The sequence below is a fragment of the Kryptolebias marmoratus genome, linkage group LG2 (genome assembly GCF_001649575.2).
Source record: "Kryptolebias marmoratus isolate JLee-2015 linkage group LG2, ASM164957v2, whole genome shotgun sequence".
Classification (NCBI taxonomy): domain Eukaryota; kingdom Metazoa; phylum Chordata; class Actinopteri; order Cyprinodontiformes; family Rivulidae; genus Kryptolebias; species Kryptolebias marmoratus.
Window position 1 is genome coordinate 17,388,544 of NC_051431.1, and position 27,160 is coordinate 17,415,703.

Genomic DNA, 27,160 nt, shown 5'->3' on the forward strand with positions numbered 1-27,160 from the left:
CAATAATCTTCTGCAATTAAATAGATTGAGATCACACATAACTAGTATTTTCTCATAGCCAATTTCTTTTTAACATAAATCCTTTTTCTGATTCTGATTCTTTTAAACTCAACAAGAAGGTCACAAGCGGATGTCTCATGAGATGTCCCCTAAGAAGATGTTTCTCAAAGTCTTAAGTAGTTGATTGGTGAGGAGGTGGTTCCTTTACGTCTCTTATGTCCCAACTCAACCTGCTCAGCATTGTTAAATTACTATGCTGATAAACCCGTGCGTTTTAGAACGAGAAGCCCCCGAGTCGAACCTGAAGTCGCTTTGCGTCGGACATTAATCCTGCGTTGTGGTACATCCTTTTGTGAACTGGGTCAGATTTCAGAATGAAGTACTACAGGCTTGAAAGTAGAGAATGGGTAAATACACAAATGCTGACAATTACTCTGTGACTATTTCTGCGATATCGTAGACAGGAGGGTTTTTATGTTATGTTATTTGTACTGTTTGACTGTTCAATTAAATTCTAGTTGTAGTGCAATAGGAGATCCATCTAGTTTCTTCTAAAGAAAGGCAGCAATGTTTGAATATGAATTCATGTGGCTGTCATTTTGACAACACGCTGTGAACTCTAGCACAAGGTGGCAGTAATGCACCAAGTTGTTTGTCAATCACCAGAGGGCTTTTTGAGTCAGGGGTGCTGTGTTTACCACAGCGACTGAATAAATAGTCACCACACATCTGTTTCTGCCATCGTAGTGTGGTTAGAAAAGGTGTTACAAATACGGTCACTACATGCTTATCCAAACCACACGCGCATTCATTCTTCAAATTTTTACATTTTAACAGCTTCTTGAACATTTAAAGATCTCTGTCCATTCCTAGTTTGCTTTGTTTAGATTATTAATATAGAAATATACTTTATACCAGGGGTAGCAACCCTGGTCCTGGAGAGCCACCGTCCTGCATGTTTTACTTGTTTCTCTGCTCCAACACACCTGATTTAAAACTGTGTGATTTAACAGCCTTTTGCAGAACAAGAAGAGGTAATTTAACCACTGAATCAGGTGTGTTGGAGCAGGGAAACAAGGAAAACGGACAGGACCAGGGTTGCCTATCCCTGCTTTATACTATAATATATATTTTTTAGTAAAATGTCTTGAACCAGTAGTTGGGTTTTAATGAAACTCTCAAAGTAATCATTTGACATACATCTACAACTGATTAAATTTTGGAGTCAACTTGATTCAAGATGGCAGCCACAGATAATCAACCTGAGCAAACACAAAAATGGCAATAACTCCGTCTATTTTGCATATATTGAAATAATATTTGGTGGGGTGGTAGCTGGGAGTCATCTCCATCTCATACTCCAGGCCTTAACAGATTGCACGGGACCTTTGATTAAAACTTTGGCATGCAAATCAGGAGGTGGTATGCATTCCTTCAAGGAATGCTATCATCATTATTTGAATGATACTCAACAAACAACGGATTTAAAGAGTACTTTAGGTTGAAACCCCCCATCTCTAGTTTCTATGATGTCATTAGGAGAATTGTAATCATTGTGTTGGTTAGGTTATTGGGTTTGCAACATATTCTCTTTTATTTATAGTAGGAATTTGCACAGAAACATTTTTTTTCTCTGGTATTGTCAGCTGAGTCTAGCAACATCTAATTCCAAATTAATGCGTGTATTTGACATTTATGTCCGAGGCCTCCTATCGCAGTGACCAACGCACCCTTTTTTTTCTTTTTTTTTACTTTTGTCAACTACCACTACTAGACAAAAGTGTCAGATGGATCAGGGAATATGTGTTGGGAACACATTTGCATGTCTTTTTAGAATGCTGTCTTTTCTCATGGCGTCTACAAAAGCTGTGAAGAAAACAATAACAAAAACCTTCACTTCACTTGTAGCCATTTGATTAAAAATCAGAAGCAACACCCAGTGGCATAAAACCAGTCTCTCCACTTTGGGTCAATTAAAATTGTAATAGTTGAAATGTTAGTCATCCAGCACGGCCAGTTCTTAGAATTGACCTAGAATTCCTTCTGCATGTGAAGTAATGGCAGTCCCTGTTCTTTATATATATATATATATATATATATATATATATATATATATATATATATATATATATATATATATATATATATATATATATATATCCTTATATATATATATATATATATATTATAAATGATATATAGATTCTCAGGTCAGTGTGAGGTTTGGCTGTTCTAGGTGGGTGAAAGGATGGTAACCCAAGTGGGCTCTGTGTCATGGGCTCTGGCCCAAATGAAGAGACCCCTCCTAAGTTGGCTTTCACATGTTGCCCCACCAGCTGACTGGAGGTTTGTTTAAGGGTAGGAAAGGACTCGCAGACTGCTTCTCTTACAACAAAAGGCCTTCATCATTCTTGGAATATCTTCATCATAAAACCCCTGTTTGTTTTAGATTTTGTCACTCTAATCTTTTTATGGTGAGTAAGCTTATATAAGGTGATTTTTAGGTAGCTGTTATTCAAAGCATAAATGTCTTTATCTTGTGAAACTTTTAATTTAACTGCAGACTGCACAATATTAAGATTTCTTTCACAGAGATACTTAGTTTAAGGTCTTTGGAAAAATCTTTCTGAAATGTGTTAATATCTTCTAGTTTAAAACTCCGCAGGAAATAGGGTTACTAAAAGGCCAAATGTACAGAAATGGCTCTTTAATGATTATTTTGTTTGGTTTTGAAGTTTTTTAGCACTTATTTTTGTACTACTGAATTATGAGTCACTGATCTAGCATGAAGGTTGTCCTGTCATAGGGCCGTGGTCGTGTTGCTATTAATAACCCATTTGGCTGGTGGTACATGTCTCTGAGAGGGCAGAGCCTGTCTTTTGCTGCATTTAAAAAGTAGTATAAAGTAATCCTCAGCATCAGTCACTTTTGGAATAACTTTATTGACCAAGAGATTTTTGTAACTATAAGCAGAAATGTCACATGTGTCAATGTTTCAGCACAACCAAAAACTTATCAAGTGCTTTGTTGTGCTGTAAATTCATGTAAAATGGTCAATTAAACTTAAGTGTGGACATTTTATGGTTGTGATAGCCCAGAAACGTGTTTCATATTGTCCTCCTTGTGCTGTTTTTAGGTTTGAGGAAATCCACAAAGAAGCGCAGCGAGTCTCCTCCAGCAGAGCTCCCCAGTTTTCGGCGGAGCACACGCCAGAAGACCACGGGCTCTTGTGCCAGCACAAGGTAAAAATTACAGCAAGAAATTAGCTAAATGTGTGTATTTAGAACGTTGTCCCAAAAGCTTTGATGACTCAACGATTACGTTTGCCTGAGAATAACATCAACGCAACCAACTACGTGCACTTTGTGAAATGCGTGCAGCTGCAGACAATACGCTGATTTTTTTTTTTTTGTCATCTAACATGAAGGAAAAAACATTGAGAATGCCTAAAGAGTTGAAATCGCAGGAAACGACAAGAGAAGTTTTGTGGTTTTGAAACCATAACCTTCTCAAATCATGGTATATTGAAACTGGAACCTGGCTCCCTGACCCCCTTGTTTGTTGACAATACCGTAACAGGGTTGCTCATTGGCAAGTTTTCAATCTGAACTCACCCCACCCCTGGAACAGGATTGGTGTGTTACATAAGGTGCATGGTAATGTAGCCAAATTAAAAGAAAGCCGCCTGTGGGATAGGTGAAACTGATTTTTAGGTTAGCCTTTTGACTCCATCTTTCTTTTGTTGTACATCCCTCAAACCTGTCCTAGGTGTCATATTTGTCTTTAAACTAGTACCTAAGAGCTTTACGGCAAATTACTGCAAGTAAACATGGAAGAATTCTGAAGGTTACAAGGTGTTGTTCAGTGTAGTCCAATATTCATATGTAAGAGTAAAAAAAGATTGTTTTTTATTGTAATGATAAAAACTACTTCTCAGCAGTGATGTCAAAAGCATACTAGTGTTTTGAATGGCGCTTATCAACTAAAGGTAGACTAATTAATTGCTGGTTGACTAATCATTTTAAAATATGTGGAAATATGCCTAAGAGTACCCTACTGCACTTTCAGCACTAATATTGGTATTATCTGAGAGAATAGAAAGCTCTTAGTGAGTGTTTGAGTGGAGGAACGAGAACAAAAATTCATCGCAGTTCCTGAGTAAATGGTAAATGGCTTGCATTTGTAAAGCGCTTTATCTAGTCCAAGGACACCAAAGTGCTTCACACTACATTCAGTTAGTCACCCATTCATTCACACACTGATGGTGGTGAGCTATACTGTAGCAACATCTGCCCCGGGGCAGACTGACAGAGGCCTCAGGAGGTCGGGGTTTGGGACAAAGATCTGTTGTCAGAAATACTGTATACAGTTCTTATGTTGTTTATGGATTTTGAATCTCTGAGAATTAAGAATTATTTATTTACATTTGAATAAGAAACTTTGTTCATTCACTTCTTGTGCTTCGAGTCCTTTTTTTGTAACATGCTTTTTATACCATACCTGCTAGAGAATCCAAGACATTTCAAACAATTATAAAGTTTCAAAATAAATAGATTTATGTAACTAAGGTAAGTAATTTTGTAAAATGTTGATGCTTTTTAGAATGATGAAATTTGGAAATGTGAAATGTTTACACTTGCATTTAGTTTTCCCTTGTTAAATTGAGGCTCACCAGGTTATAATAGCTTCCTAGAAATGGTTCAGGAGAAACAGCTTGATTTTCTGACAAAAAACAAAACAATGAGGAGACTATCAAACATAGTTAGTGTGATTTCTGTCGAAGCGGGACTCTGAGCCTTTCTTTCAAGTTGACAGGTCGTACAAACATGACAAAAACAGTTGACGAAGTCTGCTAGTCTGTTTTTAAAAATTCTGCAGGAACCAACTACTTTGTGTGTAGATTTATTGATGAGAAACAATGTGCTGCACTTTGTGTTTATGTTACTGTCGCTCATATTTTCCTTCTGTTTGTACTCGTGTAACAGTCGGCGGGGCTCAGGCCTGGGCAAGCGCGGGGCAGCCGACGCTCGCCGACAGGAGAAAATGGCTGACTCCGACAACAACCAGGATGGGGCTAACTCATCTACTGCTCGCACTGATGAGGCATCCCAAGGAGCTTCAGGTAAATGGACCATGATATGTTGTCACAATTCAACCCACAGATAAAAACACATTAAAAAAATTTGAATACAAGGTATAGTGGTCAGCTAGTTGTTTATCAAAGGCTATCACATTGTCGGAGGTTTTTCCTCTAACCTTTAAACCTGTTGTGCTTTTTTTTTAACCATTTCTTGTCCAGCTTCAAGCTCAGTTGCTGGAGCAGTCGGCATGACCACCTCTGGAGAGAGTGAGTCTGATGATTCTGAAATGGGAAGGCTTCAAGGTGTGTTATTTGTTTTAATGTAATAGCAAGTGAAATTTGGTATTTCAGACAGTTGAACACGTTCACCCTCTAAAGCTTGGTGTTTCTGTTCCCTAAAGCTTTACTGGAGGCCAGAGGTCTGCCTCCACATCTTTTTGGGCCCCTGGGACCCCGTATGTCACAACTGTTTCACAGGACAATTGGCAGCGGAGCGAGTGAGTACAGTCTTCTTATAGGTTCGATATGATACGTAGGTTTTATGTAACTCACTGAATAAGTCCCGCCCTTGTTTCCAGGCTCCAAGGCTCAGCAGCTGCTGCAGGGTCTTCAGGCTACAGGTGATGAGTCTCAACAGCTCCAAGCTGCCATAGAGATGTGTCAGCTGCTGGTGATGGGCAACGAGGAAACACTTGGTGGATTTCCTGTCAGGAGTGTTGTGCCCGCTCTGGTAAGTCTCATTTAGTTTGGTCAGTAATGCTTCCAAAGTGCGTACATGGCAATGACCGCTATCTGGATTTTGCGCCAATGCATCAAACTTCTTGGAATAACGTGATTTTGTGTAACATAACCTTTCCTAACATTTTATAAAATGTTGACTTCTTTTTACAGATTACACTGTTACAAATGGAGCCTAACTTTGAAATTGTAAGTAAAATGAAATTTATTGCTGTGTTTCTTTTAAAACCCAACTGTTTATAGTGACTTCTTTCATGCACACAGATGAACCACGCCTCACGAGCCCTCACCTACATGATGGAGGCCCTCCCTCGATCTTCAGCTGTGGTGGTTGATGCTATTCCCGTCTTCCTGGAGAAGGTAAAAAACATAAAAATGGCCATAATCACTTGATTTTAATTGCACTTTTTGACCACTAATGGTTTTGCTTTTTGACTGTAGCTTCAGGTGATTCAGTTTATTGACGTAGCAGAACAGGCCCTGACCGCCTTGGAAATGTTGTCAAGACGACACAGCAAAGCAATTTTACAGGCTGTAAGTAATGTCTTTTTTATTATGATTATTATTTTTACTATCCCCCGCTCTTCTAACCCACCACTCCTCATCTTATGTTGTCCCTGGCAGGGTGGGCTTGCTGACTGCCTCCTCTACCTGGAGTTCTTCAGTATTAATGCTCAGAGAAACGCCTTGGCCATTGCAGCGAACTGCTGCCAGAGCATCACTCCGGACGAGTTCCACTTTGTTGACGATTCTCTCTCATTGTTGACTCAGAGGCTCACACACCAGGTATGTATGCTCAGTCTGAGACGAAGATAGTTGGGCATTGGTGGTTAATCAATTTGCTTTAGAGTAAAAAGTCAAAATGGTACATTATTGGCAATAATTGTTGGCATAATTGGCAGCCCCTTAAACTCACTTGGGTAGAAGAGACACCATGACTTAGTAAGATACTGTTTTTAAGAACAGTGGGATCAATGTTAAATCCAGACATCTGACAACTTTCAAGCATTCATCTTGGTGATTTCAGTTTGTTGTACACATTCGGGTTCAGGTATATGCAATATACGAGGTGAAAATGTGCACATTTATATGCTTTAGTAGAATCAATTCGATATGACTGGTCATCTCATTAAGACTAAAACTGTATCATCAGACAGTTCCAGTGTAAAATAATCATGGTTAATAAATGTGGCGCATGCTGATAAAATGAGCTGGAATGAGCAGAGGCTGCAGTGCAAAAAAATCATTAAAAACAATCATTTTTGCTGTAATGAGATTTATTTACATTAAAAATGTGTCCATAAAAGACACCATCTAGTGATCCCGGTAACTAAAATAGCGTATAATCTACTTTAGCTTAAAGTTTTCTAACAGGACTGTCTTTAGAGCAATTCCTTCTTTTAATTTCCTTTGGAATTGACCAGTTTTCTCTTCAAAAACAGTCTTGTTTGGGGTTGCTGTAAAGCACGGGGATTCCCCCTTTTTTGAATACATGACTGGATTTCCCGATGACGTGATTCTAAACCAATAAATATCAAGTTTTTAAACCATCACTCTCTTAAAGAAAGCTAGCTTGTTGCCAGGCCTGGTGACAAATCACCAAGTTTCAACAAACTGTCTTCTTTAAACGTTTGAGACGGAAAACATCCTCATGGTGACTCATTTTTCCAGCATGGGTCACAAACGTTGCCGTCTCTTCACTTCTGTTCTGGATCCCTTTCTTTTTCCACATTTGCATAGCAGCAAAAACATACAAAAATGTGGTTTTGTTGTATTACATAAAAATAGTTTGCGCTTATATTTTTTATTTGTATGATAACTCTGTCCCTCTGGTGCTTCTTCAGGATAAAAAGTCAGTTGAAAGCACTTGCCTCTGTTTCGCCAGACTGGTAGACAACTTTCAACACGAAGAGGTGGGTGCCTCGGCGGTTTCATGTGACGTTTATCTGCTTTTGTGTGTCGGTGGTTTGTGGTTTACTGGCACCGATTTATTACCTCGATTTTCAGTCTGGTTGTTCATCAATTGTGTGTGACTGTGTTTGATTGGGCAGAACCTGCTGCAGCAGGTGGCATCACGGGACCTGCTGACCAACATTCAGCAGCTGCTGGTCGTCACCCCCCCTGTTCTTAGCTCGGGGATGTTCATCATGGTTGTCCGCATGCTGTCCCTGATGTGCTCCAACTGCCCGAGTCTGGCTGTTCAGCTTATGAAACAGAGTGAGTAGCTCACACCTCAGCCTTTTTTTTTTTTTGTTGTTGTTGTTTTTTTTTTTTGACCCAACTAACGAAGAAAATAGATCTTGTTCCCTGCCTCAGATTTTAAACCAGCACAGTGTCCTGGATTGAAGTTGTGAAAAATGCAGTAGCACACTATAATTACTGCACTTTGACATATTCAGTTGTTACTGGAGAACAGTTCCTTTTAAGCAGAGCTTGGTGTTCTTTCTCGATTAATTTCATCGGTTGTGTACGTTCTCGTGAAAACGTGCCAACATTTCACAGCCTTGTAACAGTTTCAACTTGAGCGTCCAGATCTCACTTCTCCATTAACTCCTATGTTATTGATAACTTCTTCGCTTAACCTTGTATTTATTCATTACCAAACTTTTATAAAAGTCTGATTCATGTTTGTCGTGTAGAAGGGCAGCTTCAAACAAGAATATCTTTGTCTCTCTTTCAACAGACATAGCAGAAACTCTGCGTTTCCTCTTGTGTGGTGCGTCAAACGGCAGCTGCCAGGAGCAGATCGAGTTAGTTCCCAGAAGCCCTCAGGAGCTCTATGAACTGACCTCGCTCATTTGGTAATGTATTATTTTTGTTTGTTTGTTTACATCACAGTGGACAAAAACACTAAACAGTTAAGGAGATTTAAAGTCTGAGAATAATCATTCACTTATAAGTTCCTGTAATAAAGTCCCTTTTAAGTTGAATCATTGGACTAAACAAATAAAACAAACATTATTCTGTTTCTAGTATGTTCACTTAAAGCACATTAAGGAATATTTCGTAGCTTTCTAAAACCTCTTTTTGTTTTCCCCCCTTACAGCGAGCTGATGCCCTGCCTTCCCAGAGAGGGCATCTTTGCAGTCGATGTAATGCTGAAGAAAGGCAGCGCCCAGACAACAGAGGGGGCAATCTGGCAGTGGAGGGATGACCGGGGCCTCTGGCATCCTTACAATCGCATCGACAGCCGCATTATTGAGGTGAGAAATGCAATGCCAGCTGCAGGTTGTGTATTTCACGCCTACAAATGCTCTTTAACGTAATGCACTGGGGTGCTGGGTTCACGTAGATCTGAAATATCAACATTGATTGTTTGTTGGGCATGATAGATTTTCTGATATAGTTTAACATTTTATACAGGCTTATTACAGACAAGTCACCACAAAATGTGTTTTTTTGACTTGGTCTTTTTCAGGAGGGAGAAAAATAATATACCACATTTTAAGTAGAAAAAAAAAACAACCAAAATGTTTGATCGAGTTTTATTTCTCCCTCTTTTGCTGACACTGCTACAGAAAACAAAGTCAAATGTAAATTATCCTTGATTAAAGTGCAATTGAAGTGGATATTTCACGTTGCATCAGCATGCGTCTAGCAAAATTTAAGTACAACCTTTTTTTTTCTTGGTAAAATCAGAATAGTACAGTTAATTTTATTGGCACAGACTTCGATTAATGTCTGTCCGTTCTACGTTGAGTGGGGTTGATCTCAAGTTTTTTTTATCTACAAACCTGAAAATGAATCTCAAATATTCAACTACCAGTGTGGATGTTTTTAGCTGTCATTGTACTGTTTTAACACCCAACTTTGTTCAAGTTTCAGCTGTTTAGCTGATGCTGTTTATGCTGAAGAGGTCTAAGGTAGCATTTCTCCTTCATCTGCTGTGATCGATCTACCAGGTCCCCTCAGAATAAAACACGTTTGTTGTGTGATGCTGGAAGGACCTTGATTTATAGCAAAGCACAGTGTTCCTGAATTTTAAATCTAGTCTTACACCTCTAAAAATAACTCTTTATTAAGGCCAGGTACCTCACTTTTCTGTCCAATTGTCTTTTAAATACTTTTTTAATGCATGTTATTAGCCATGAACTTCACTTTAGCTTGAAGATATAAATTATTTTGCTGCAAACACCTCTGTCTTGAAGCTAATTGTCAGCCTCTTGGTTTATATGCCTAATACTTCCAGATTACTGTAACTCTGGAAGATTAGCAACTTCTGAAGAAGGCTGCATCTGATAGTTTGGATTATTTATCTTGGATTATTGCAGTTTAATAGAAAAATAAATTAAAAAAACATTCTCGATGTTTGTAATTCTTGAATACATTAATATTTTCTTTGATGCTTCTCATTATATTCTGCTATATTCTTGCCTTTTGTTTACTTTCTAATTTAGCACCGAGAAGCTACTGACACCTCAGTCAGGACCACTGAAGGGAACTTGAACTTTAGCAAGTTTAAACAATTTTCAGCTCTGCTGAATCAATCTGAAGGAGTATTTATTTTTGTATTGATGTTCACTGTGTTCATTTTATAAAACTATATGTTAAAATGTTTATAGTATATATTTTTATTTAAAACATGGCTATTACAAAACAATTCTTTGCCTAAATTGAATCAGTTTAAATACATTTCTTAAAGCCATCATCGCCATGTCATCTTATATTTGCGATGAGTAACTGTGTGATGAAAATTGTCATTATTTTCTGGATGAATCTATGCGTTTAACCTGTTCTTTTGCATAAATAAAAAAAAGCTTGTCCTTGTATTACGGGGCTTACCTGTAGGAGATGCTAACTGTGTGTTTGGGGACTGCCTTGTCCTGCAGACGGCCCATCAGAACGGAGAAGATGAGATCAGTTTGTCAACTCTGGGCCGTGTCTACACCATTGACTTCAACTCTATGCAGCAGATAAATGAAGATACGGGAACAGCACGTGGAATCCAGAGGAAGCCCAACCCTCTTGCCAACCCTAATACAGGTAATAAATAGGTTTGTGTGAAGACAAACAAGATGTTTTATCTTAGAAGAAATCAGAAGCACTTGGTGGGTTCATTCTTTTATCAAGTTCAGCACATTAAGGTCACTAGAAATCTAAATGTTGAGATCTCAGTATCTTCCATCTTGAATGTTAGTTTTAGTAGATGTAGTGAGAAACCATGCTGAGTGTATCGCTATAATCAATGAGTATAATCAAATAGTCGTGTAATGATTCAAGTCAGTAAACAGGAATTGTCTAACCTAAAGTTCTCTATAGCAGCTGTTACTTGTAATGAAGCAGAAGGGTTCAAAGTATTATGGGTTTGTTGAATTGTCTTTTTGGAAGTTTATGATCAGAAACAAAGATCATAAAATCATTTGGAAGTTGTGTGAATGTGTACCTGATGTATGTTCCCACAGCCTCTATTGCTGAAATCTACCAGCTTTAGTGTTTCTTACGATGAAAAGGCAAATAACATATTTGTAAACATTTCTAATTTTTAACTGTGTAGCAGTCATAGATAGTAATATTACCTTCCATGTCTGAGATTGAGAAATATGTCTGAAGATATAAAATAAAACCAGCCAGCAGAGAACAAAGGTAAAAGTTACTCAAGAGTGATGTAAGCCTGGTGGGGCCCCCCAAATTCTACATGGGTGCTTCAGACTTTATCTCCAGACTGCTGCTGACACTTCCTCCTCCCCTGTCCCGTTCTGCACGCTGACACTCGCTCTGTAGCTGGTCCACCCTCTGGTGTTGTGTTTGGAAGGTAACTGGCTTGGTGATAGTAAAGTCTTTACCCGACTGCTTTGCTCTAATCGTGGGTGAAGCCGACAAAGCTGCTCTGCGGCTAGACGCTCCTTCACGAGAGCTCCTGCTGGCCCCTTGTTCTGACCAGGCTCTAAACGATGGTTAGAGCTGTGGTTGCAAACCGAGGAGCAGTCAAGAAATGGAAATCGTACCTTTTTGTCTCAGTGCAGTCCTTGTGTAGAAGTCTGTGGCTATTCTCAGGACCCTCAGCACAACAAACAGCGTGATCCCTAATGTCCTCCTCATGGCTGTGAGAGTTTTTATTTTTCTGTCCTCTCGATTGTGTTTGACGGCTCTCTGCTCCGCCCTACTCGGGCCTGAAGCAGCAACTCATCCTGGTCACTGAGTCCTCTGGTGGGGTTTGGATAGAACAGACTTTTGTGTGTCTTCAAATCAATCTGATTTCCACAAAACTCAAGTACAACTACATAGACCTGAGCTATGGTGCTTGTTGCTAGAGTGCGAGAGTGCAGCTGGAGTGTACTCCTGTGCTGTCATCACTTTTTATGTATGGGAATGCAGATTCTGTTTAATATAGGCCTGACCTCTGAAGGCTCTTGGTGAGTCAAAAAAGAAATTGTGTTCAAGACTACTTACCTGCTTTGAAAACAGTGTAAGAGTCAATTATTATTCATTTATATTATTATTATCAAGATTTGTCGGTTGTTAGGCACCAACACATGATGTTACATGCGCTTTAAAGTCCATCCTGTTTTGTGTATCCTTTTAGGGAGTCATCAAGAGGTCCGTCGAGAAGATGCACGAGCCCAGTTGATGAAGGAGGACCCTGAGCTGGCCAAGTGCTTTATTAAAACACTGTTTGGGGTCTTGTATGAGGTGTACAGCTCATCAGCTGGCCCTGCTGTCCGACACAAGTGCCTTAGAGCCATCCTCAGGATCATTTACTTTGCCGATGCAGAGCTGCTGAAGGATGTGCTGAGGAACCATGCTGTGTCCAGGTTAGAGTGCTGTAGCTACCTTCACCACTTCAACTTGAGTCACAAGATTGAATTAAGAGGTTGATGGTGCTTTTAAAACACCTGTGGTGTTTTAAAGGTAAAAAAAAAAACTACTGATGAGACTAACTCTTTGTTTGTCCTCTTCTACAGTCACATTGCCTCCATGCTGTCCAGCCAGGACCTGAAGATTGTTGTGGGTTCTCTGCAGATGGCTGAAATTCTCATGCAGAAACTGCCCGATGTCTTCAGTGTTTATTTCAGAAGAGAAGGTACTGGATCGTGTCCTGGAAACTTGTACATTACATCACATAGTCTGCAATTTGGAGTACAGTTTTTTTTTTAAATGTTTTTATTCTGAATGTTTCCAGATATGTTCCAGAAATGCAAGCTGAACTTCTGTGCCGGTGTTACTCTCCTGTCGTTTTGTGTGTTTTGCTCTTTTAAGGCTACATCTTTTTAATTTCTCTTCCAGGTGTAATGCACCAGGTGAAGAACCTCGCTGAATCTGAGAGCTTTCTCGTCACTAGTCCCCCAAAGGCCTGCTCCAGTGGTACTACCAGTCTCTGTACTACAACCATCAGCAACGCATCCACAACTTCTGCTAATAATGCAACTCCTGACCTGGGCTCGCCCAGCTTCCAGCACACTATGGACGACTCGCTGGACCTCAGCCCACAGGGGTGAGTTTGGACGGATCCAGCGGCTCTGCTTTGGCTCTTTACAAAAAATGTGAAATAAAAAAACTGGAACAGGCACACATTTGGAGACACTTCAGAAACAAAGATCATAAATTCATTTGATTCTTGTGTTAACTTAGTTGGAGATCAATTAATTGATGGTTTGTAAATATAATCGAAAATCTCAACATATTTGTATTCTTCAAATTGTGTATGAAACTGTTAATCATTCAGGTTTAATGTACATGTTTCTTGTTAGTCATTCTTTTCAGACTTAATTATATAAATAATTTTCTTTTCCACCAAGGCGGTTAAGTGATGTCCTAAAGAGAAAACGGCTTCCAAAAAGAGGACCCAGAAGACCTAAATACTCTCCGCCAAGAGATGATGATAAAGCAGACAATCAGGGTAAGAGTTACTGTCCTGTGTAATATTTTTGAAGTTGCACATTTGGGTACTTGGGAACAGTATTTTGTGAAATTTGCCTCCTGCCAAAACCCTATACAACTCCAAATACATGGTCTACTTTTATTTTGAAATTTCTCTTTCTTTGGAAAATATCCTGATTGCTCATGTTTTAACCTGATCACTGAACTGAGTTAAATCAGAAACTGTTTGCTGCCAAATCAGAAACTTTTTAAATAAATATACTTGTTTTACATTTGAATCCCCTCCCACTGGGCAATGAGAATACTAGTATTTTTCAGTAACTTGTTGCAGATTATTTATCTGTTGTTTATCAGGTCATAACCCCACTTTTCTTTCTTCCTGCAGCCAAGAGCCCTACAAGTACTCAGTCCCCCAAGTCATCCTTCTTGGCCAGCCTCAATCCTAAGACCTGGGGGAAGCTGGGTGCTCAAACTAACAACGCCAACTCTGAGCCATCACGCACAGCAGGGGGCAGTGGCCTGGCACGGGTACCTCCCAAGGACTCGATTTCAAATAACAGGTACATCGATGATGCTGCCATTTCTTATTTTTTAAATATTTTCTGTTATTTTCTGTATTTCTGTTCTGTAACGCGTGAATGCACGTCTTTTGCAGAGACAAAATAAAAGCCTGGATCAAAGAACAGGCGAGTAAATTTGTGGAGCGCTACTTCAACTCTGAAAATGTGGACGGCAGCAACCCTGCACTGAATGTACTCCAGAGACTTTGCACAGCGACCGAGCAGCTTAACTTACAGGTAAAACGACTCACTCCAGAGGAAAATGTGCACAGTGTGGAACAGGAGGGACGCACACGAAACTAACAGACTACTTAAAGAAAACTTCAGAGGTTTAAGACCTGAACACTCTGAATAGGACACTGCTGTTCAAACTGCATTTTCTGATTCCTGTAGTCAGGATAAAGTCATATTCAGACATGTCTTCATCCACTGGAACTGTAATGGGATTCACAGTGCTACTTCACAGCACATGGCCCAGGTTCTTTCACACGGTGTAGATGGCTGTAGTGGTAGGGGAAAGAAGCCACACTTAAAGGGTGAAAGAGAAATGATCCATGTATTAAAAGATGTAGTTGTAATGAAATCTTTAAAGGGAGTCACTGTGGTGTAGAAGGGATTATGTTATGTGGCCATGGCTCATCATTCTAAAGCTTTCTAACTTGACAATATGAATAAAAGATGTGTGTTAACTCCAACTCCCATAAACGCCTTAATTAGAATATTTTTATTTGAAAAGTATGTTCAGAAGTTAGAGTATTGCAGTTACCATCAGGTGTTTTTTTGTGAGCACATAAAAATGGTGATTTACGTAGCAAGTGCTGAATATTTTGCACGCGGACTAAGACGTTTTCTGATGTTTCCCAGGTGGATGGTGGTTTGGAGTGCCTAGTGGAGATCTCCATCATTGTATCAGAATCTGACGTGTCGTCCTTTGAGATCCAGCACAGTGGGCTGGTGAAGCAGCTGCTGATCTACCTGACCTTCAACACGGACAGAGACTTGCTAAGTCGTGACATGCGGCTCAAGAGATTCCTCCACGTGTTCACAGGCTGTCCGGTGAGAGACCTTTTGAAAGATTCAGCCTGCTAAAATCAGCCGTGTCTGTCTGGTTTACGGTGACCCCGTTTCCTTTCTCCTAAACTCGTTCTTTCTAAAGCGCGGAGGTTGTGCGCAGACGTAGGAAGGTTGTTGACTCGTGTCGTGTTTGCTCCTTTGTTTTCCCACCACTCCCCGGTTTGCAGGTTCCAGGAATGGAGTCATTAAGTCGCCTGGATCCTGCAGAGAACGCGCCTTATCTGGCACTTGTGCACAAGATGAACAGCTGTCTGAGCCAAATGGAGCAGTTCCCTGTCAAGGTGCACGACTTCCCCAGCGGCAACGGCAACGGCAGCAGGTCTGTGACTCGGCACGAATCTGAAGTCTGAACCTGAGACGTCTGATCTTTTAATTTATTTATTAAATTTTATTTTATTTTTTGTTCCCTCTTCAGGGGATCTCAGGCCCTGAAGTTTTTCAACACACACCAGCTTAAGTGTCAGCTGCAGAGACACCCAGATTGCACTAATGTCAAACAGTGGAAAGGTGGCCCCGTGAAGATCGACCCCCTGGCCCTGGTGCAGGCAATCGAGCGATATCTTGTGGTCAGAGGTGAGGGACCCGGCTCTTAGCGTTAGTGATGCTGCATGTTTCTGTTAATCCAGATGACGATACCAGGGGGCTCTTCAAAGAAAAAGAGCTCAGCAGGGAAATGTGTAACTTTAAATGCTTTTATTGATCCCTCCTCTGTTTGCGTAACTTGGAAATCTTTTTCTCTGTAGGATACGGCCGAATCAGGGAAGAAGATGAAGACAGCGACGATGACGGTTCAGATGATGAAATAGACGAATCACTGGTATTTTATTGCGTTCTCATCTTTTTTTATTCATCTGCACGATCTTCTGAAGTGGCAGTTGAAGTAAACTGTACAACGCACGTGATGCTTTGGTCTTTCAGGCAGCGCAGTTCCTGAACTCGGGTAGTGTGCGTCACAGACTACAGTTCTACATCGGTGACCATCTGCTGCCGTACAACATGACAGTTTACCAGGCCGTGCGACAGTACAGTCTGCAGGCGGAGGAGGAGAGAGAGTCGACAGATGATGAAGCAAATCCACTTGGAAGAGCTGGAATCTGGACCAAAACGCACACAATATGGTAAAGATGATAAAAACAATATTGATTCCGAAAATGTTACTGGTTTTGTAATTTCCTTCCTGCTGAATGTTCTTCCTCTGAGTCTTTTCTGCACCTTTTTACAGGAAGTTCAGTAAAATGACACATCAATATCACAGTATGGTGATGTGCAGACAGTACTGGACTAGTTGTTATTCAAAGTTTCCACCTAAAATGAAACTGTCAGTATTCTGAACATTAAAGTCTTTAAAGAGTAGTTTGTCTTTGGGAGACTTTCAGCACTGAAAATAGTTAGTTTTTTTCTGACAATGTGGCTCTTGAAGTGTTGATGAAGACAACATTTAGAGACCAAATGTTCTGTATTTCTGCAGGTATAAGCCTGTGAGGGAAGACGAAGACGGCAGCAAAGACGCTGTGGGGGGAAAGCGAGGCAGAGCTCAGACCGCTCCCACCAAAACCTCGCCACGCAACGCCAAGAAGCAGGATGAGCTGTGGCATGGTGAGAACCTGAGCAAACAAGTTACTGCTCTTTATGAGATTCAAATTTAAACAAAGCAATTTGCCTATAAATGGTTTTGCATAGACTGTTAAAGTCCCGTTTCTTTTTAATGAATTTTAAAAGTACAAAAAAGAAACCACAAGATTATGACAGAAATACATGATTAGTATTAGATCAGCACAGTCTCTTCTTGAGTCTTATGTCTTTCTGCCGTTTTTAGATGGTGTTTGTCCCGGCGTCATCAATCCTCTGGATACATACCTCACTTCAGAGCCACCAGAGAACATAACTTTTGACGACCCGTCTTTAGAGGTCACCCTGCTGCTGAGAGTCCTTCAGTCCATCAGTAGATACTGGTTCTACTTGTATGATGTAAGTCGGTCATCACGAGTGATTGTTTTCTATGGATGTTGTCGAATCTGGTTGGGGAAACTTTGCTGTGAAAACCGTGCCTTTAATGCAAACTGTAGATTTAATTCAGAAACTTGACTGCCTCACAGAAAGCATGTTTTTATTTACTTTTTTTTGTAGAATGCTGTGTGTAAGGAAATTATTCCAACCACGGAGTTCATTAACAGTAAACTGACTGCCAAAGCAAACCGACAGCTACAAGACCCGCTGGTTATCATGACCGGGAACATCCCGACCTGGCTTATTGAGCTTGGAAAGACCTGGTAAGTCGAGGACAAATGGGAATAAAATCTTTTGGCACCCGTTGGTTAAACTGAGTTATAAATCAGAACGTATTTGTGGTCACAGCACGTTTTCCCCTTCTCCGTTTCCACAGCCCCTTCTTCTTCCCCTTTGACACCCGGCAGATGTTATTCTACGTGACCGCCTTCGATCGAGACAGAGCCATGCAGCGCCTACTGGACACGAACCCTGAGATCAACCAATCAGATTCTCAGGACAGCCGAGTCGCGCCCCGTCTCGACAGGAAAAAGGTGGGCGTAGTTTCATAGCGCGTTGACTCGTATTTGAGACGTTCCACTTCACATAACCCAAGATTTGTAAGCTTGGTGACCTGCAACCCGCAGGAAATGCACTAAAGCTGCCAGCTGGCTGCTCCATCACCTTTTATATATATATTTTTTTTCTTTTCAGAGAACGATAAACCGTGACGACCTCCTAAAACAGGCAGAGTCTGTAATGCAGGACCTTGGCAGCTCCAGGGCAATGCTGGAGATCCAGTATGAGAACGAGGTACAGTTTTTACTTTGTCTTATCTGTACACTGAAACAAAGAAATTGTCCTGCATCTGCCTGGTGCAGAATAAATATAAATGTTTCTTTTTTTCTGTCAGGTGGGTACAGGTCTCGGTCCCACTCAGGAATTCTACGCTCTGGTATCCCAGGAGCTTCAGAGGGCTGATCTTGGCCTTTGGAGAGGTGAAGAGGTGACTCTGGCCAACCCTAAAGGTACCACTCTTTGTTCTGTAAACTTTGATCAAACACGTATAGAATAAGTTTTATCGTTTCACTGTAGTTATCTGATATGAGACCATATTATGGAGAAGTTCATAATGTTTTGTTGCTTTCCCGTCCTTCTTGTTCTTATAGCACATGCAGCAGCATCTGTTTATTGGTCAGACATCAGTGACACTTAAATCACACAAGATCCTTTGATTAATTTACTCACTTTTTAATTTTTCTATTTGTTAGTGGAGTTTATACAAGAAAAATTAAAGTTTGTATAAGCTTTAGTAATAGCAGTTTTCTTTGTGCTGCTTCACGGCACCTTTTCTTCTGTCCTTCCTCAACAGGAAACCAGGAGGGCACGAAGTACATGTTCAACTCCAGAGGACTGTTTGCTGTTCCCTTCGGCAGAACGACTAAACCAGCACACATAGCCAAAATCAAAATGAAGTTCCGTTTCTTAGGGAAGTTAATGGCCAAAGCCATTATGGACTTCAGACTGGTAATACCTTCTGTTCTCCACTTCACTTTTTACTAATAAATGCTTCCTTTCATCCAATCATAAGCCCTTCAGTTTGACTTTTGGATTTGAGTTTATCTTCTACCACCTGTTGCATAAAGGTGCGCAATAAACGGTTTTCCTCCTGCTCCTTTTCCTAGCTGGATCTGCCTTTGGGACTCCCTTTTTATAAGTGGATGCTACGGCATGAGATGTCTGTGAGCTCTCACGACTTGACGAACATTGATCCCGGTGTGGCCAAGTCCATCCAGCACCTGGAGGATATTATCCGTCAGAAGAAGAGGTTGGAGCAGGACCGATCTCAGGTAAAAACAATGTTTGACAAAGGGGTTTTCAAAGACCATTTTTAAAACACTGCTCCTCCACAGTGCTGTCATTCTGTATAAATGCCTGTTTTCCTGTGAACCACGTGTTAACATGAAAACCGATTTGTCCCCCCCCCAGACCAGAGAAACCCTACAGCAGGCCCTCGAGAGCCTGAACATGAACGGCTGCTCTGTGGAGGATCTCGGCTTGGACTTCACGCTCCCAGGATTCCCCAACATCGAGCTGAAAAAGGGAGGCAAAGACGTGCCAGTCACCATCTACAACCTGGAGGAGTACCTCAGGGTGCGTGTTGCACCGTTTCCTCTCCCGCCGTTGTTCTCGCTCTTTCTAGTTCCGCGCCGTTTCGGTAACCTTCTTTGTTCTCCCTGGTAGTTGGTGGTATACTGGACTTTAAATGAAGGAGTGTCGAGACAATTTGAGTCGTTTAGGGAAGGGTTCGAGTCAGTCTTCCCCTTGCATCACCTACAGTATTTCTATCCAGAGGAGGTGAGAAACCGTTCGTTGGCGTTTAACGTTTATTCTGTAATTCTACTATAATTCCCTCACCATGTCTCATTTCCTGTAGCTTGACCAGTTGCTGTGTGGCAGTAAATCTGAGACGTGGGACGTCAAGACGCTGATGGAGTGCTGCAGACCGGACCACGGCTACACACACGACAGGTGCGATGAGACCACAACACTCCTGCTGTGTTTTCATCTAGATCACAACTGAAGCCTTCTATTTGGTTTTCAATTTATGAGCAGTTGAGTGCTTCAGGATAAGGCAGCTGGAGACTTCAACCCTCCTCTGAAGGACTAAAGAAGCTTTATAGATGAAAGCTGAAATATAAAAAAAATTACCATTTACTTAGAGTAACGTTGAGTCTATCAATGCAAAAATATGTTACTGCTTTTAAGCTGTTTTTGCAAAGTTGGTACCGTGAAATATTGGTTCGAAGTTGTAAAAATTTGTCTTCGTCCCCGGTCTGTGCAGCCGCGCCATCCGGTTCCTGTTCGAGGTGCTGAGCAGCTTCGACGCCGAGCAGCAGAGACTCTTTCTGCAGTTTGTCACAGGAAGCCCCAGGCTGCCTGTCGGAGGTGAGGCAACGATCGTTACACTTTTTAAATCTGCCGACTGAACTTACAGCTTGATGCTTATTCACCTGAGTTTCTTTTTCCTTTTTTGTTGTTTTGTTTTTCTTTAATTGCTCGCAAGGTTTCCGGAGCCTGAATCCACCTCTGACCATCGTGAGGAAGACATTCGAGTCGACGGAGAACCCGGACGACTTCCTCCCATCAGTCATGACCTGCGTCAACTACCTGAAGCTGCCTGACTACTCCAGCATCGAGATCATGCGAGAGAAACTGTTGATTGCTGCTCGCGAGGGCCAGCAGTCGTTCCACCTTTCCTGATCTCGCCACATCTCACATTTAAATGCCTTCTACAGCGACTGATGAAATCATGACTTCCTTTAGTTCTTTTTTGTTTTTATTATTTTTTTTATTTTTTTTTTTTGTAATCACACACATTAAGGCTATGGGGTATAGCCTTCTTGTTAGAGGAAGCAGCTTGCAGAAAAGTTAAGACTTTAAATATATATTTGCTGCCCCTTTTCTCTCCAGAAAAAAAAAAAAATAAAAAGGAAAAAAAAAAAAATACAAAAACAAGAAAAAACAAAAATGGAAAGTTGTTCCATGACTCAGAACTTAACATATAAAAACAACAAAAAAAAAGAGAGAGTAAAACTTATATCAGTAGTTGAGTAATGTTAAAAAGATGAATACATCTGGGTGACATTTTAAATTGCATTGCTATGTGATATTTAAAAAAAAAAAAACAACAACAAAACAAAACAAAGGGATGTCTCCTCTCTGGAGTGGTGGACAGCTTACTGGGAGCTGGCGAGGAAAAAAGGGGAGGGGGTGGGGGTTCATCGAGCAAGCTAGGTTTACTTTAGCTCCAAAGATCATTTGTACAGACAAATTTGCAGACTTTGCTCATTCTACACATTTGATAGAATAGCTCTTTGTTTTCACGCCTCCTCTCAGTTCGTCGGTCGGACGTTTCGTTCTGTAATATATTGCCCCCCCCCCCGGTTCGTGTGTTGCATTTCGGTTCAGCTTCTTCCCCCCCTACTCTTCCTCCTCCTCCTCCTCGTGTGTCTTTTGCTTCCACTTGTGAAAACGACAATTGCAGTTGGTTGAATGCGGGTAGCGATGAGATCATATTACCATTTTATTATTATTTTTTTTCTTTTTTTGTTTAATTTCTTTACAACTCTACCCATGTTTGGATTGTGTTCTGGCCATCCTTTATTCTGGAGAGCTTTCAGCTGAATTGAGGAGTTGTAACCGATGTGTTGATCTTTGTTTCGCTCTTACTTTGACGGAGTTGGCGTCTTTCTGTTCGGCCCGACGGGATCCGCGGGGGTTTCTTTGGCAGACCAAGCTCTGAGCAAACCCCTCAACACATAATGTAGCTGGGCACAAAGTTTGGCTGGTCTCATTTTTATCGTTTCGTGGCCAGGCAACATTTCAAGTTCATTTATGGAATAAAGTATATATGCAGTTTCACACCCCGGTTGAGGTGAGAATGTCTGCGTTACCGTTTTTTTTTTTCTTTTTAATTTTCTATATTGTCTTTATTTCTTGCTGTAGTTGATTATTATTTTTCTTTGCACTGCTGGCTTGGAACAAACCGTGGTGTGCACTTGCAGTCTGTGGCCAGGGGAGGGCGCCACTGTATGCTTTCCTGGCCCAATCGTTCATGTGCTGGTTTCTAAGATCTGCAATAATTTACTGCATCAGGTTCTTGTTTTTACCTGAACATAAATAAAGTAACTGTTTGGCTCATATTTGTTCATAGTTGTAATTCTTTCCATCTTGTTTTTTTTTGTTTTTTTTTATCGCTGCGTGTTGATTCGAACCGTTTTGTTTTTTCCCCCACTTGAAGGCTGATGAATGGCTGGTTAGAAAAGGTTTTCTTATGTTCTCCTTCTGGGACAGGTTTTACTCAGTTGCTATGGTAACAGTGGCTGTCTAATTGAGTCACCTGAAATGGCTCTTTGTAGCTGTCAGCTGAGTTTAATGTCAACCGCGGCGTTGGAAACGACAAAAAAAAAAAAGGCCTGGGCTGCGATGAGACGTGTGAGGGTGTCGAGATGTTAACAAGTTCCCTGAACAGGTTCTTAATCAGACTGACTCTTTTACCCAAACACATCTCCTCTTAGACTTACAGAGTTCTGTTCTTTAAGGGGTTTGGTTGTACAGGCTGTTAATCAGAATCAAGTAGAGATTTGGAGTTTTGGTTTGTTTTTTTACACCTCAGTAAATAAAATGATTTACTGTGTTAGATAAAGGAGGATTTATGGAATTAATTGTCCAAAAAAATCTAATGGTAATTTATAGTTTCTCCTCTGGCTTCTAACCTTCTTTTTATCCCACTTTAGACTTCTTTAAGTGGTAATAATGAAACTCCAATTCAGAAAATGCTGCGTAGAATGTAAATAAAAATAAATCGCAATGATTTTCAATTCTCGAACCCATGTATTCACACAGTAAACATTAAATGTTTTAAACTAAGAAATGGTACCCTTTTTAGGAAAAGGGTAGTTTTGCATTTGATGACAGCCACGCATCTCAGAAACGCTGGGACAGGGGCCACAGAAAGGCTGTAAAATAAAATGGTATGAATGGAAAAACAGCTGGAGGAGCATTTTGCAACTAATTGGCAAAAGGTCTATAAAACGACTCGCTTTGAAAGAGTATTTTAGAGAGGCTGAATCGCTCCGAAGTAATGATGGGCAGAGGTTCACCAGTCTGCCAAAAAACTAAAAAAAAAAAAAAAAAATGGTGTAACAATTTCTAAACAATGCCTCTCAGTAGGGGGAGACTTTGAGTATCCCATCAGCAGCAGTTCAGAATATCGACAGATTTCATGAATCTGTAGAAATCTCTGAGCTCAAAGGACAAAAGGCTGAGAGTCGTTATTAGATGATCTGATCTTCAGGCCCTCAGGCAGCGCTTCATTAAAACCAGCTCTGATTCTGCTCTGAACTCAGGAACACTTCCACACAGCTCGCTGTGTCGTCCACCACTGCTGCCTAAAGCTCCATCAGACAAAGAAGAAGAGCACCACCCAGACACACAGCTGTCTCCTCCGGACCGAAGATCGTTTCAAATAAACTGAGGCGAAGTGGAGAACTGTTAGTTGTTCAGACAGATTATTTGGAAACCACAAACGCCACATCAGCCATACTAAAGAGAGGGACTGTTCAAAAGCCTGTCTCTCTGATGGTATGGGGGTGCATTAGTGTCTCCAGCCTGTTTCAGCGAGACGATGTTAAGCCTCAGACTGCATCATGACAGCAGCTGCTGAGCTGAGCATCATGGAACAGCATGTTTGGTAAAGAAGACCCAGGACTGCTGAGCAGCTCGACTCCTCCATCAGACCAGAACGGGACAACTTTCTCCTCCAGAACCTCCAGCTGCTGCTCTCCTCAGGTCCAAATGTTTACAGACTGTCAGTAGAAGAAGAGGATGACTCTCAGAGGGAAACCTGTTCCTGTCCCAACTGTTTTCAGATCTGTCGCTGCCATCAGATTCAAACCTACCTTATTATTGTAGTTTCAACATTTGATATGATTACTATGTTCCACTGTGAACAAAACACAGGTTTATGAGAGTCACAGATCATTGCATTCTGGTTTTATTAACAGCATCCCACCTTTTTTCCAGAAATGGGGTCGTGGTGTTTGGTTTGCTTTCCTTGATATAAATCGCTCAGGTTTTTCTGTTTGGTCACAAGCATCTATTTCAGCTTTTGCCCCGCTTTACACCCATCCCTTCTTGTTCGTACATCTTTCAAATCGTAGTTTAAGCTGACTGAGAGAATGAAGGCTGACCACATCAAAAAATGTCTAGATGGGTAGTGATCAGGTCAAATGAATAACCCTAAATAATTCTCAAATTTGACACGAGCCCTTAACAAAAATGTTTTTTTTTGTCCTATAGAGACTAAAATATCCTGTTTACATCAGGATTTGAGTCGTCCTTTATGTCACGCTCAGACCTGGAGGTCTGGATCATAGTTCCTGCAGATGTTTCTACAGTGTGTCAGTCCTGAACCTGACTAATACACACAGCTGTAAAAAAAAAACCTCCCAGCTGCACTAAAAGGGGCCGACACTGCGGCAGCCTCCATCGTTCTCCGACAAAGGCCTTTCGATTATTCCGAAAGGATTACTCGACCTGTTGGTCCGACCGCACTGAAGGGCCTCGGGTTCAACAGGTGACCGGTGGGCGAAAACTGTCCTCCGGATCACCGGATCCCGGCCGCACCTGTGTGAGGCTGCAGGCAAAAAAAACCCCACATCTCCCAATGACCCAGCCGGAGTCTGGACCAGAACGAAGCAGAGCATCTCCGGAGAGATCTAAAAATAGCCGCGCAATGACACTCCCCACCCACCCCCTGAGTGAGCCGAACGTTGGATCAAGGACAATGAAAGATACGACCGAAGAAAGGAGGAGGTTGAGAGTCGCTGTTTGCTGTTGGCCGACTTTGTGAGGGAAAACTCTTATTTTGGCTTTTTAGCCCTGAGATGTAGTAACTCTGTCCGGTTTGTCGTCGTAGAGCATTGAGACGCTTGTTTATGACCTTTATGAATATATGTATATATATCTTCAGTACCTGTTCAGCAGGATTTTGCTGGGTTTTTATGTGGAGTGAATCATCATCATCATTTTGGGGATTTTCTCCCTTAAAACCAGCGTCTCTCTCTGCCCCCCTTCCTCATCCATCCCTCTTTTTGTAAAATCCAGCCTTAAGATGTGTGAAAGGTATTCCAAATGAGGAAGAAACACACACACACACACTGCTCAGTGAGTGTGTGTGTGACAAGCAAGACGAAGGCGGAGTGTGTGTGAAGCTGGGAGGGGTGGTGTGTGTGTGTGTGTCGTCAGTGATCCTCGTCACTGTGACTCAGAGAAAGACAAGAGCCAATAGTCCTCCTTTTCTCCTCCTGCATCCCTACCTTCTCAGACTCTGCTCCACACAGCTGAGGCTCAGCATCCCAACAACCTGCCTCCTCCTCTTCCTCTCTCTCTTACACACACACACACACCTCTGTTGCTGCTCAGCCCAGCCAGCACCACCACCGGCAGCAGCTCGGAGCAAAGAGGAGAAAACACTTGCTGACAGAAACCGCAACGTCCAAGAGGATCAGGATGTGGACGAGGGACTCCAGCGCGCCGGCGGCTGTGCGGAAGCTCGCGCGCGCCTCGCTTCTCCTCTCCCTCCTCACGCTGCTGCTCCCGGGCCGAGGCGCCGAGGCCGTCCCGTCTCCCTTCCAGCTGGCTCCGGACACCCCGGCCCCGGCGGAGCCCACCCCGACCCAGCCCGCGCCTCGTCCCGCCGACTCCTGCGAGGGACGGCCCTGCCTGAACGGGGGGCTCTGCCTGGCGCTCCCTGCTCCCGGCGAGTACACATGCTCCTGCCGCCAGGGCTTCACCGGACGCAACTGTGAGGTAGGAGAGCCGCCGAGTTCCGCTTCTGCTCCTCCAACTTGAGAACAAATCCGAATCCGATGTTTAATATTACAGTGTGCGAAATGTAAGGGTCCCCAAACCCCCGACAGGGGTGCTGCTGATGGACCGGCGTCGCACGCGCAAGTGTTTTGACTCCGTGTCACGCGCTGGATTAGCATACAGGCTCTGCTGCTCACGGGTGGCTTTTTAATGGGAGCATGTGTTGTCACCGAGACACGGAGTCGGATGCTGCGTTGCTGTGGCAACAGGAAGAAGGAGCAGCAGCAGCAGAGAGATGCACAATGAAAACTAAATGTGTGTGTGTGTTTATAACTGTAGCGTATGGCTATAGGAGTGATTTGTACAAACTATATTATTGTGCAAAAGTAATGAGTCATCCTTCTTTCTTTCTTTTTTTTTTTTTTTTGAGATTTGAGCCAGAATTTCTTGTAATCTTTTAAAGTGGTTTTGATTAATATTTGTTCAGGCTTTCGGATTTTCTTTGAATTTCAGGTGCTTTTTCACTCAGTTTCAGTCCCGTTCTCATCTGTTTAAAGTGAAGTGTTTCTTTTTGTTGTTTTTTGTTTTTTTGTTAAGCCATTTAAGTACGATGCATGAATTATGTCATGGCAGCCGATGTTAAAACAAAACAAAACAAATAAAATTTGAAAGACCTTTCAGAAAGCCCGAGTTGATCAAGAGCGCTTTGCAGGAATGCATATCACCCACTGTCTTTCATGCCGGAGGTTTAGACTGAGATCATCTAATGTTGAGAAACAGGTCAAACTTTGAAATACGTTTATGCCCAATTTTGGTCAGTTTTGCAAAATGTCACTCTCAAAGTATGTGTTGGAGATGACTCTCAGCTACCTCCACGCCCAATCTTAGCTCAGTATCTGTAAAACCGACAGAGTTATAGCCATCTTTGTGTTTTGTAAGATTAGTTGGCTGTAGCAGCCATCTTGAATCAGGTTGACTCCAAAAGTTAATCAGCTGTAGACGGACATCCAGTGATTACCTTCTGAGAGTTTCATTAAAGTTGGCTTGCTGGTTCGTGGAATAATTTTGTTAACAGACAGACACACAGACAAACACGCACGCAGATATGAAGGTAGGGGTACTTTAAAAACCTTTGCACAGTATTGTAACTCTTCATCAAGTTTTCCTTACACGCAGACACAAGCGTAAAGTCGTTCCGAATCACACTGTAGGTGCTGGACGTAAGATCCAGATTCCGTTTCAGGTTCACAGCATCTCTGTGAGATCGCACTTGAGCAGAAAAAGACTTGATCGGAGGAAGCCCGATCGATCCGTCGGCCCACTTGTTTCCAATTTTAAAACCGGCCACACCCGTCAGTGAATATCTGAGCACATCTGTGTTCGGAACAGTGACGTGACACTACACCAGCAGGCCAATCAAATTAATTGACTTACTTTTACGGATTCAGGAGGATGCCTAAAACTGACAACTACCACTGACTACCAGACATCAAGATCAAAACTGTTACCTCCACCCCCCCCCCCCCCC

The 27,160-nt window shown here is 41.7% G+C and overlaps 2 protein-coding genes across 8 annotated transcripts in view; both read left to right on the top strand.

Annotated features, from left to right (window-relative positions):
* The window catches only part of trip12 (thyroid hormone receptor interactor 12), a 31,044-nt gene extending 9,084 nt beyond the window's left edge, over positions 1 to 21,960 (top strand). For 6 of the 7 annotated variants that reach the window (XM_017423971.3, XM_017423969.3, XM_017423967.3 and 3 more), the window contains 38 exons: positions 3,137 to 3,242; positions 4,986 to 5,122; positions 5,300 to 5,383; positions 5,482 to 5,577; positions 5,659 to 5,810; positions 5,972 to 6,007; positions 6,083 to 6,178; positions 6,260 to 6,352; positions 6,443 to 6,604; positions 7,663 to 7,731; positions 7,870 to 8,035; positions 8,502 to 8,619; positions 8,865 to 9,021; positions 10,648 to 10,801; positions 12,342 to 12,570; positions 12,721 to 12,839; positions 13,043 to 13,250; positions 13,555 to 13,655; positions 14,022 to 14,196; positions 14,292 to 14,433; positions 15,061 to 15,252; positions 15,438 to 15,589; positions 15,686 to 15,843; positions 16,014 to 16,087; positions 16,189 to 16,388; positions 16,739 to 16,866; positions 17,087 to 17,238; positions 17,398 to 17,540; positions 17,654 to 17,810; positions 17,971 to 18,069; positions 18,170 to 18,284; positions 18,629 to 18,783; positions 18,942 to 19,106; positions 19,246 to 19,410; positions 19,501 to 19,614; positions 19,694 to 19,788; positions 20,102 to 20,205; positions 20,324 to 20,520. In XM_017423971.3, the coding sequence (XP_017279460.1) occupies positions 3,137 to 3,242; positions 4,986 to 5,122; positions 5,300 to 5,383; positions 5,482 to 5,577; positions 5,659 to 5,810; positions 5,972 to 6,007; positions 6,083 to 6,178; positions 6,260 to 6,352; positions 6,443 to 6,604; positions 7,663 to 7,731; positions 7,870 to 8,035; positions 8,502 to 8,619; positions 8,865 to 9,021; positions 10,648 to 10,801; positions 12,342 to 12,570; positions 12,721 to 12,839; positions 13,043 to 13,250; positions 13,555 to 13,655; positions 14,022 to 14,196; positions 14,292 to 14,433; positions 15,061 to 15,252; positions 15,438 to 15,589; positions 15,686 to 15,843; positions 16,014 to 16,087; positions 16,189 to 16,388; positions 16,739 to 16,866; positions 17,087 to 17,238; positions 17,398 to 17,540; positions 17,654 to 17,810; positions 17,971 to 18,069; positions 18,170 to 18,284; positions 18,629 to 18,783; positions 18,942 to 19,106; positions 19,246 to 19,410; positions 19,501 to 19,614; positions 19,694 to 19,788; positions 20,102 to 20,205; positions 20,324 to 20,520 (5,165 nt within the window). Of the gene's footprint in view, positions 1 to 3,136; positions 3,243 to 4,985; positions 5,123 to 5,299; positions 5,384 to 5,481; positions 5,578 to 5,658; positions 5,811 to 5,971; positions 6,008 to 6,082; positions 6,179 to 6,259; positions 6,353 to 6,442; positions 6,605 to 7,662; positions 7,732 to 7,869; positions 8,036 to 8,501; positions 8,620 to 8,864; positions 9,022 to 10,647; positions 10,802 to 12,341; positions 12,571 to 12,720; positions 12,840 to 13,042; positions 13,251 to 13,554; positions 13,656 to 14,021; positions 14,197 to 14,291; positions 14,434 to 15,060; positions 15,253 to 15,437; positions 15,590 to 15,685; positions 15,844 to 16,013; positions 16,088 to 16,188; positions 16,389 to 16,738; positions 16,867 to 17,086; positions 17,239 to 17,397; positions 17,541 to 17,653; positions 17,811 to 17,970; positions 18,070 to 18,169; positions 18,285 to 18,628; positions 18,784 to 18,941; positions 19,107 to 19,245; positions 19,411 to 19,500; positions 19,615 to 19,693; positions 19,789 to 20,101; positions 20,206 to 20,323 lie in introns of all 7 variants that reach the window. The other variant, XM_037974265.1, reaches the window with a different exon arrangement.
* A 3,124-nt stretch (positions 21,961 to 25,084) lies between these two features.
* dner (delta/notch-like EGF repeat containing) overlaps positions 25,085 to 27,160 on the top strand; it is a 60,104-nt gene continuing 58,028 nt past the window's right edge. Inside the window, exon 1 of the mRNA XM_017424023.3 lies at positions 25,085 to 25,632. Coding sequence (XP_017279512.1) covers positions 25,333 to 25,632 — 300 coding nt within the window. The 5' untranslated portion in view covers positions 25,085 to 25,332. The remainder of the gene's footprint in view (positions 25,633 to 27,160) is intronic.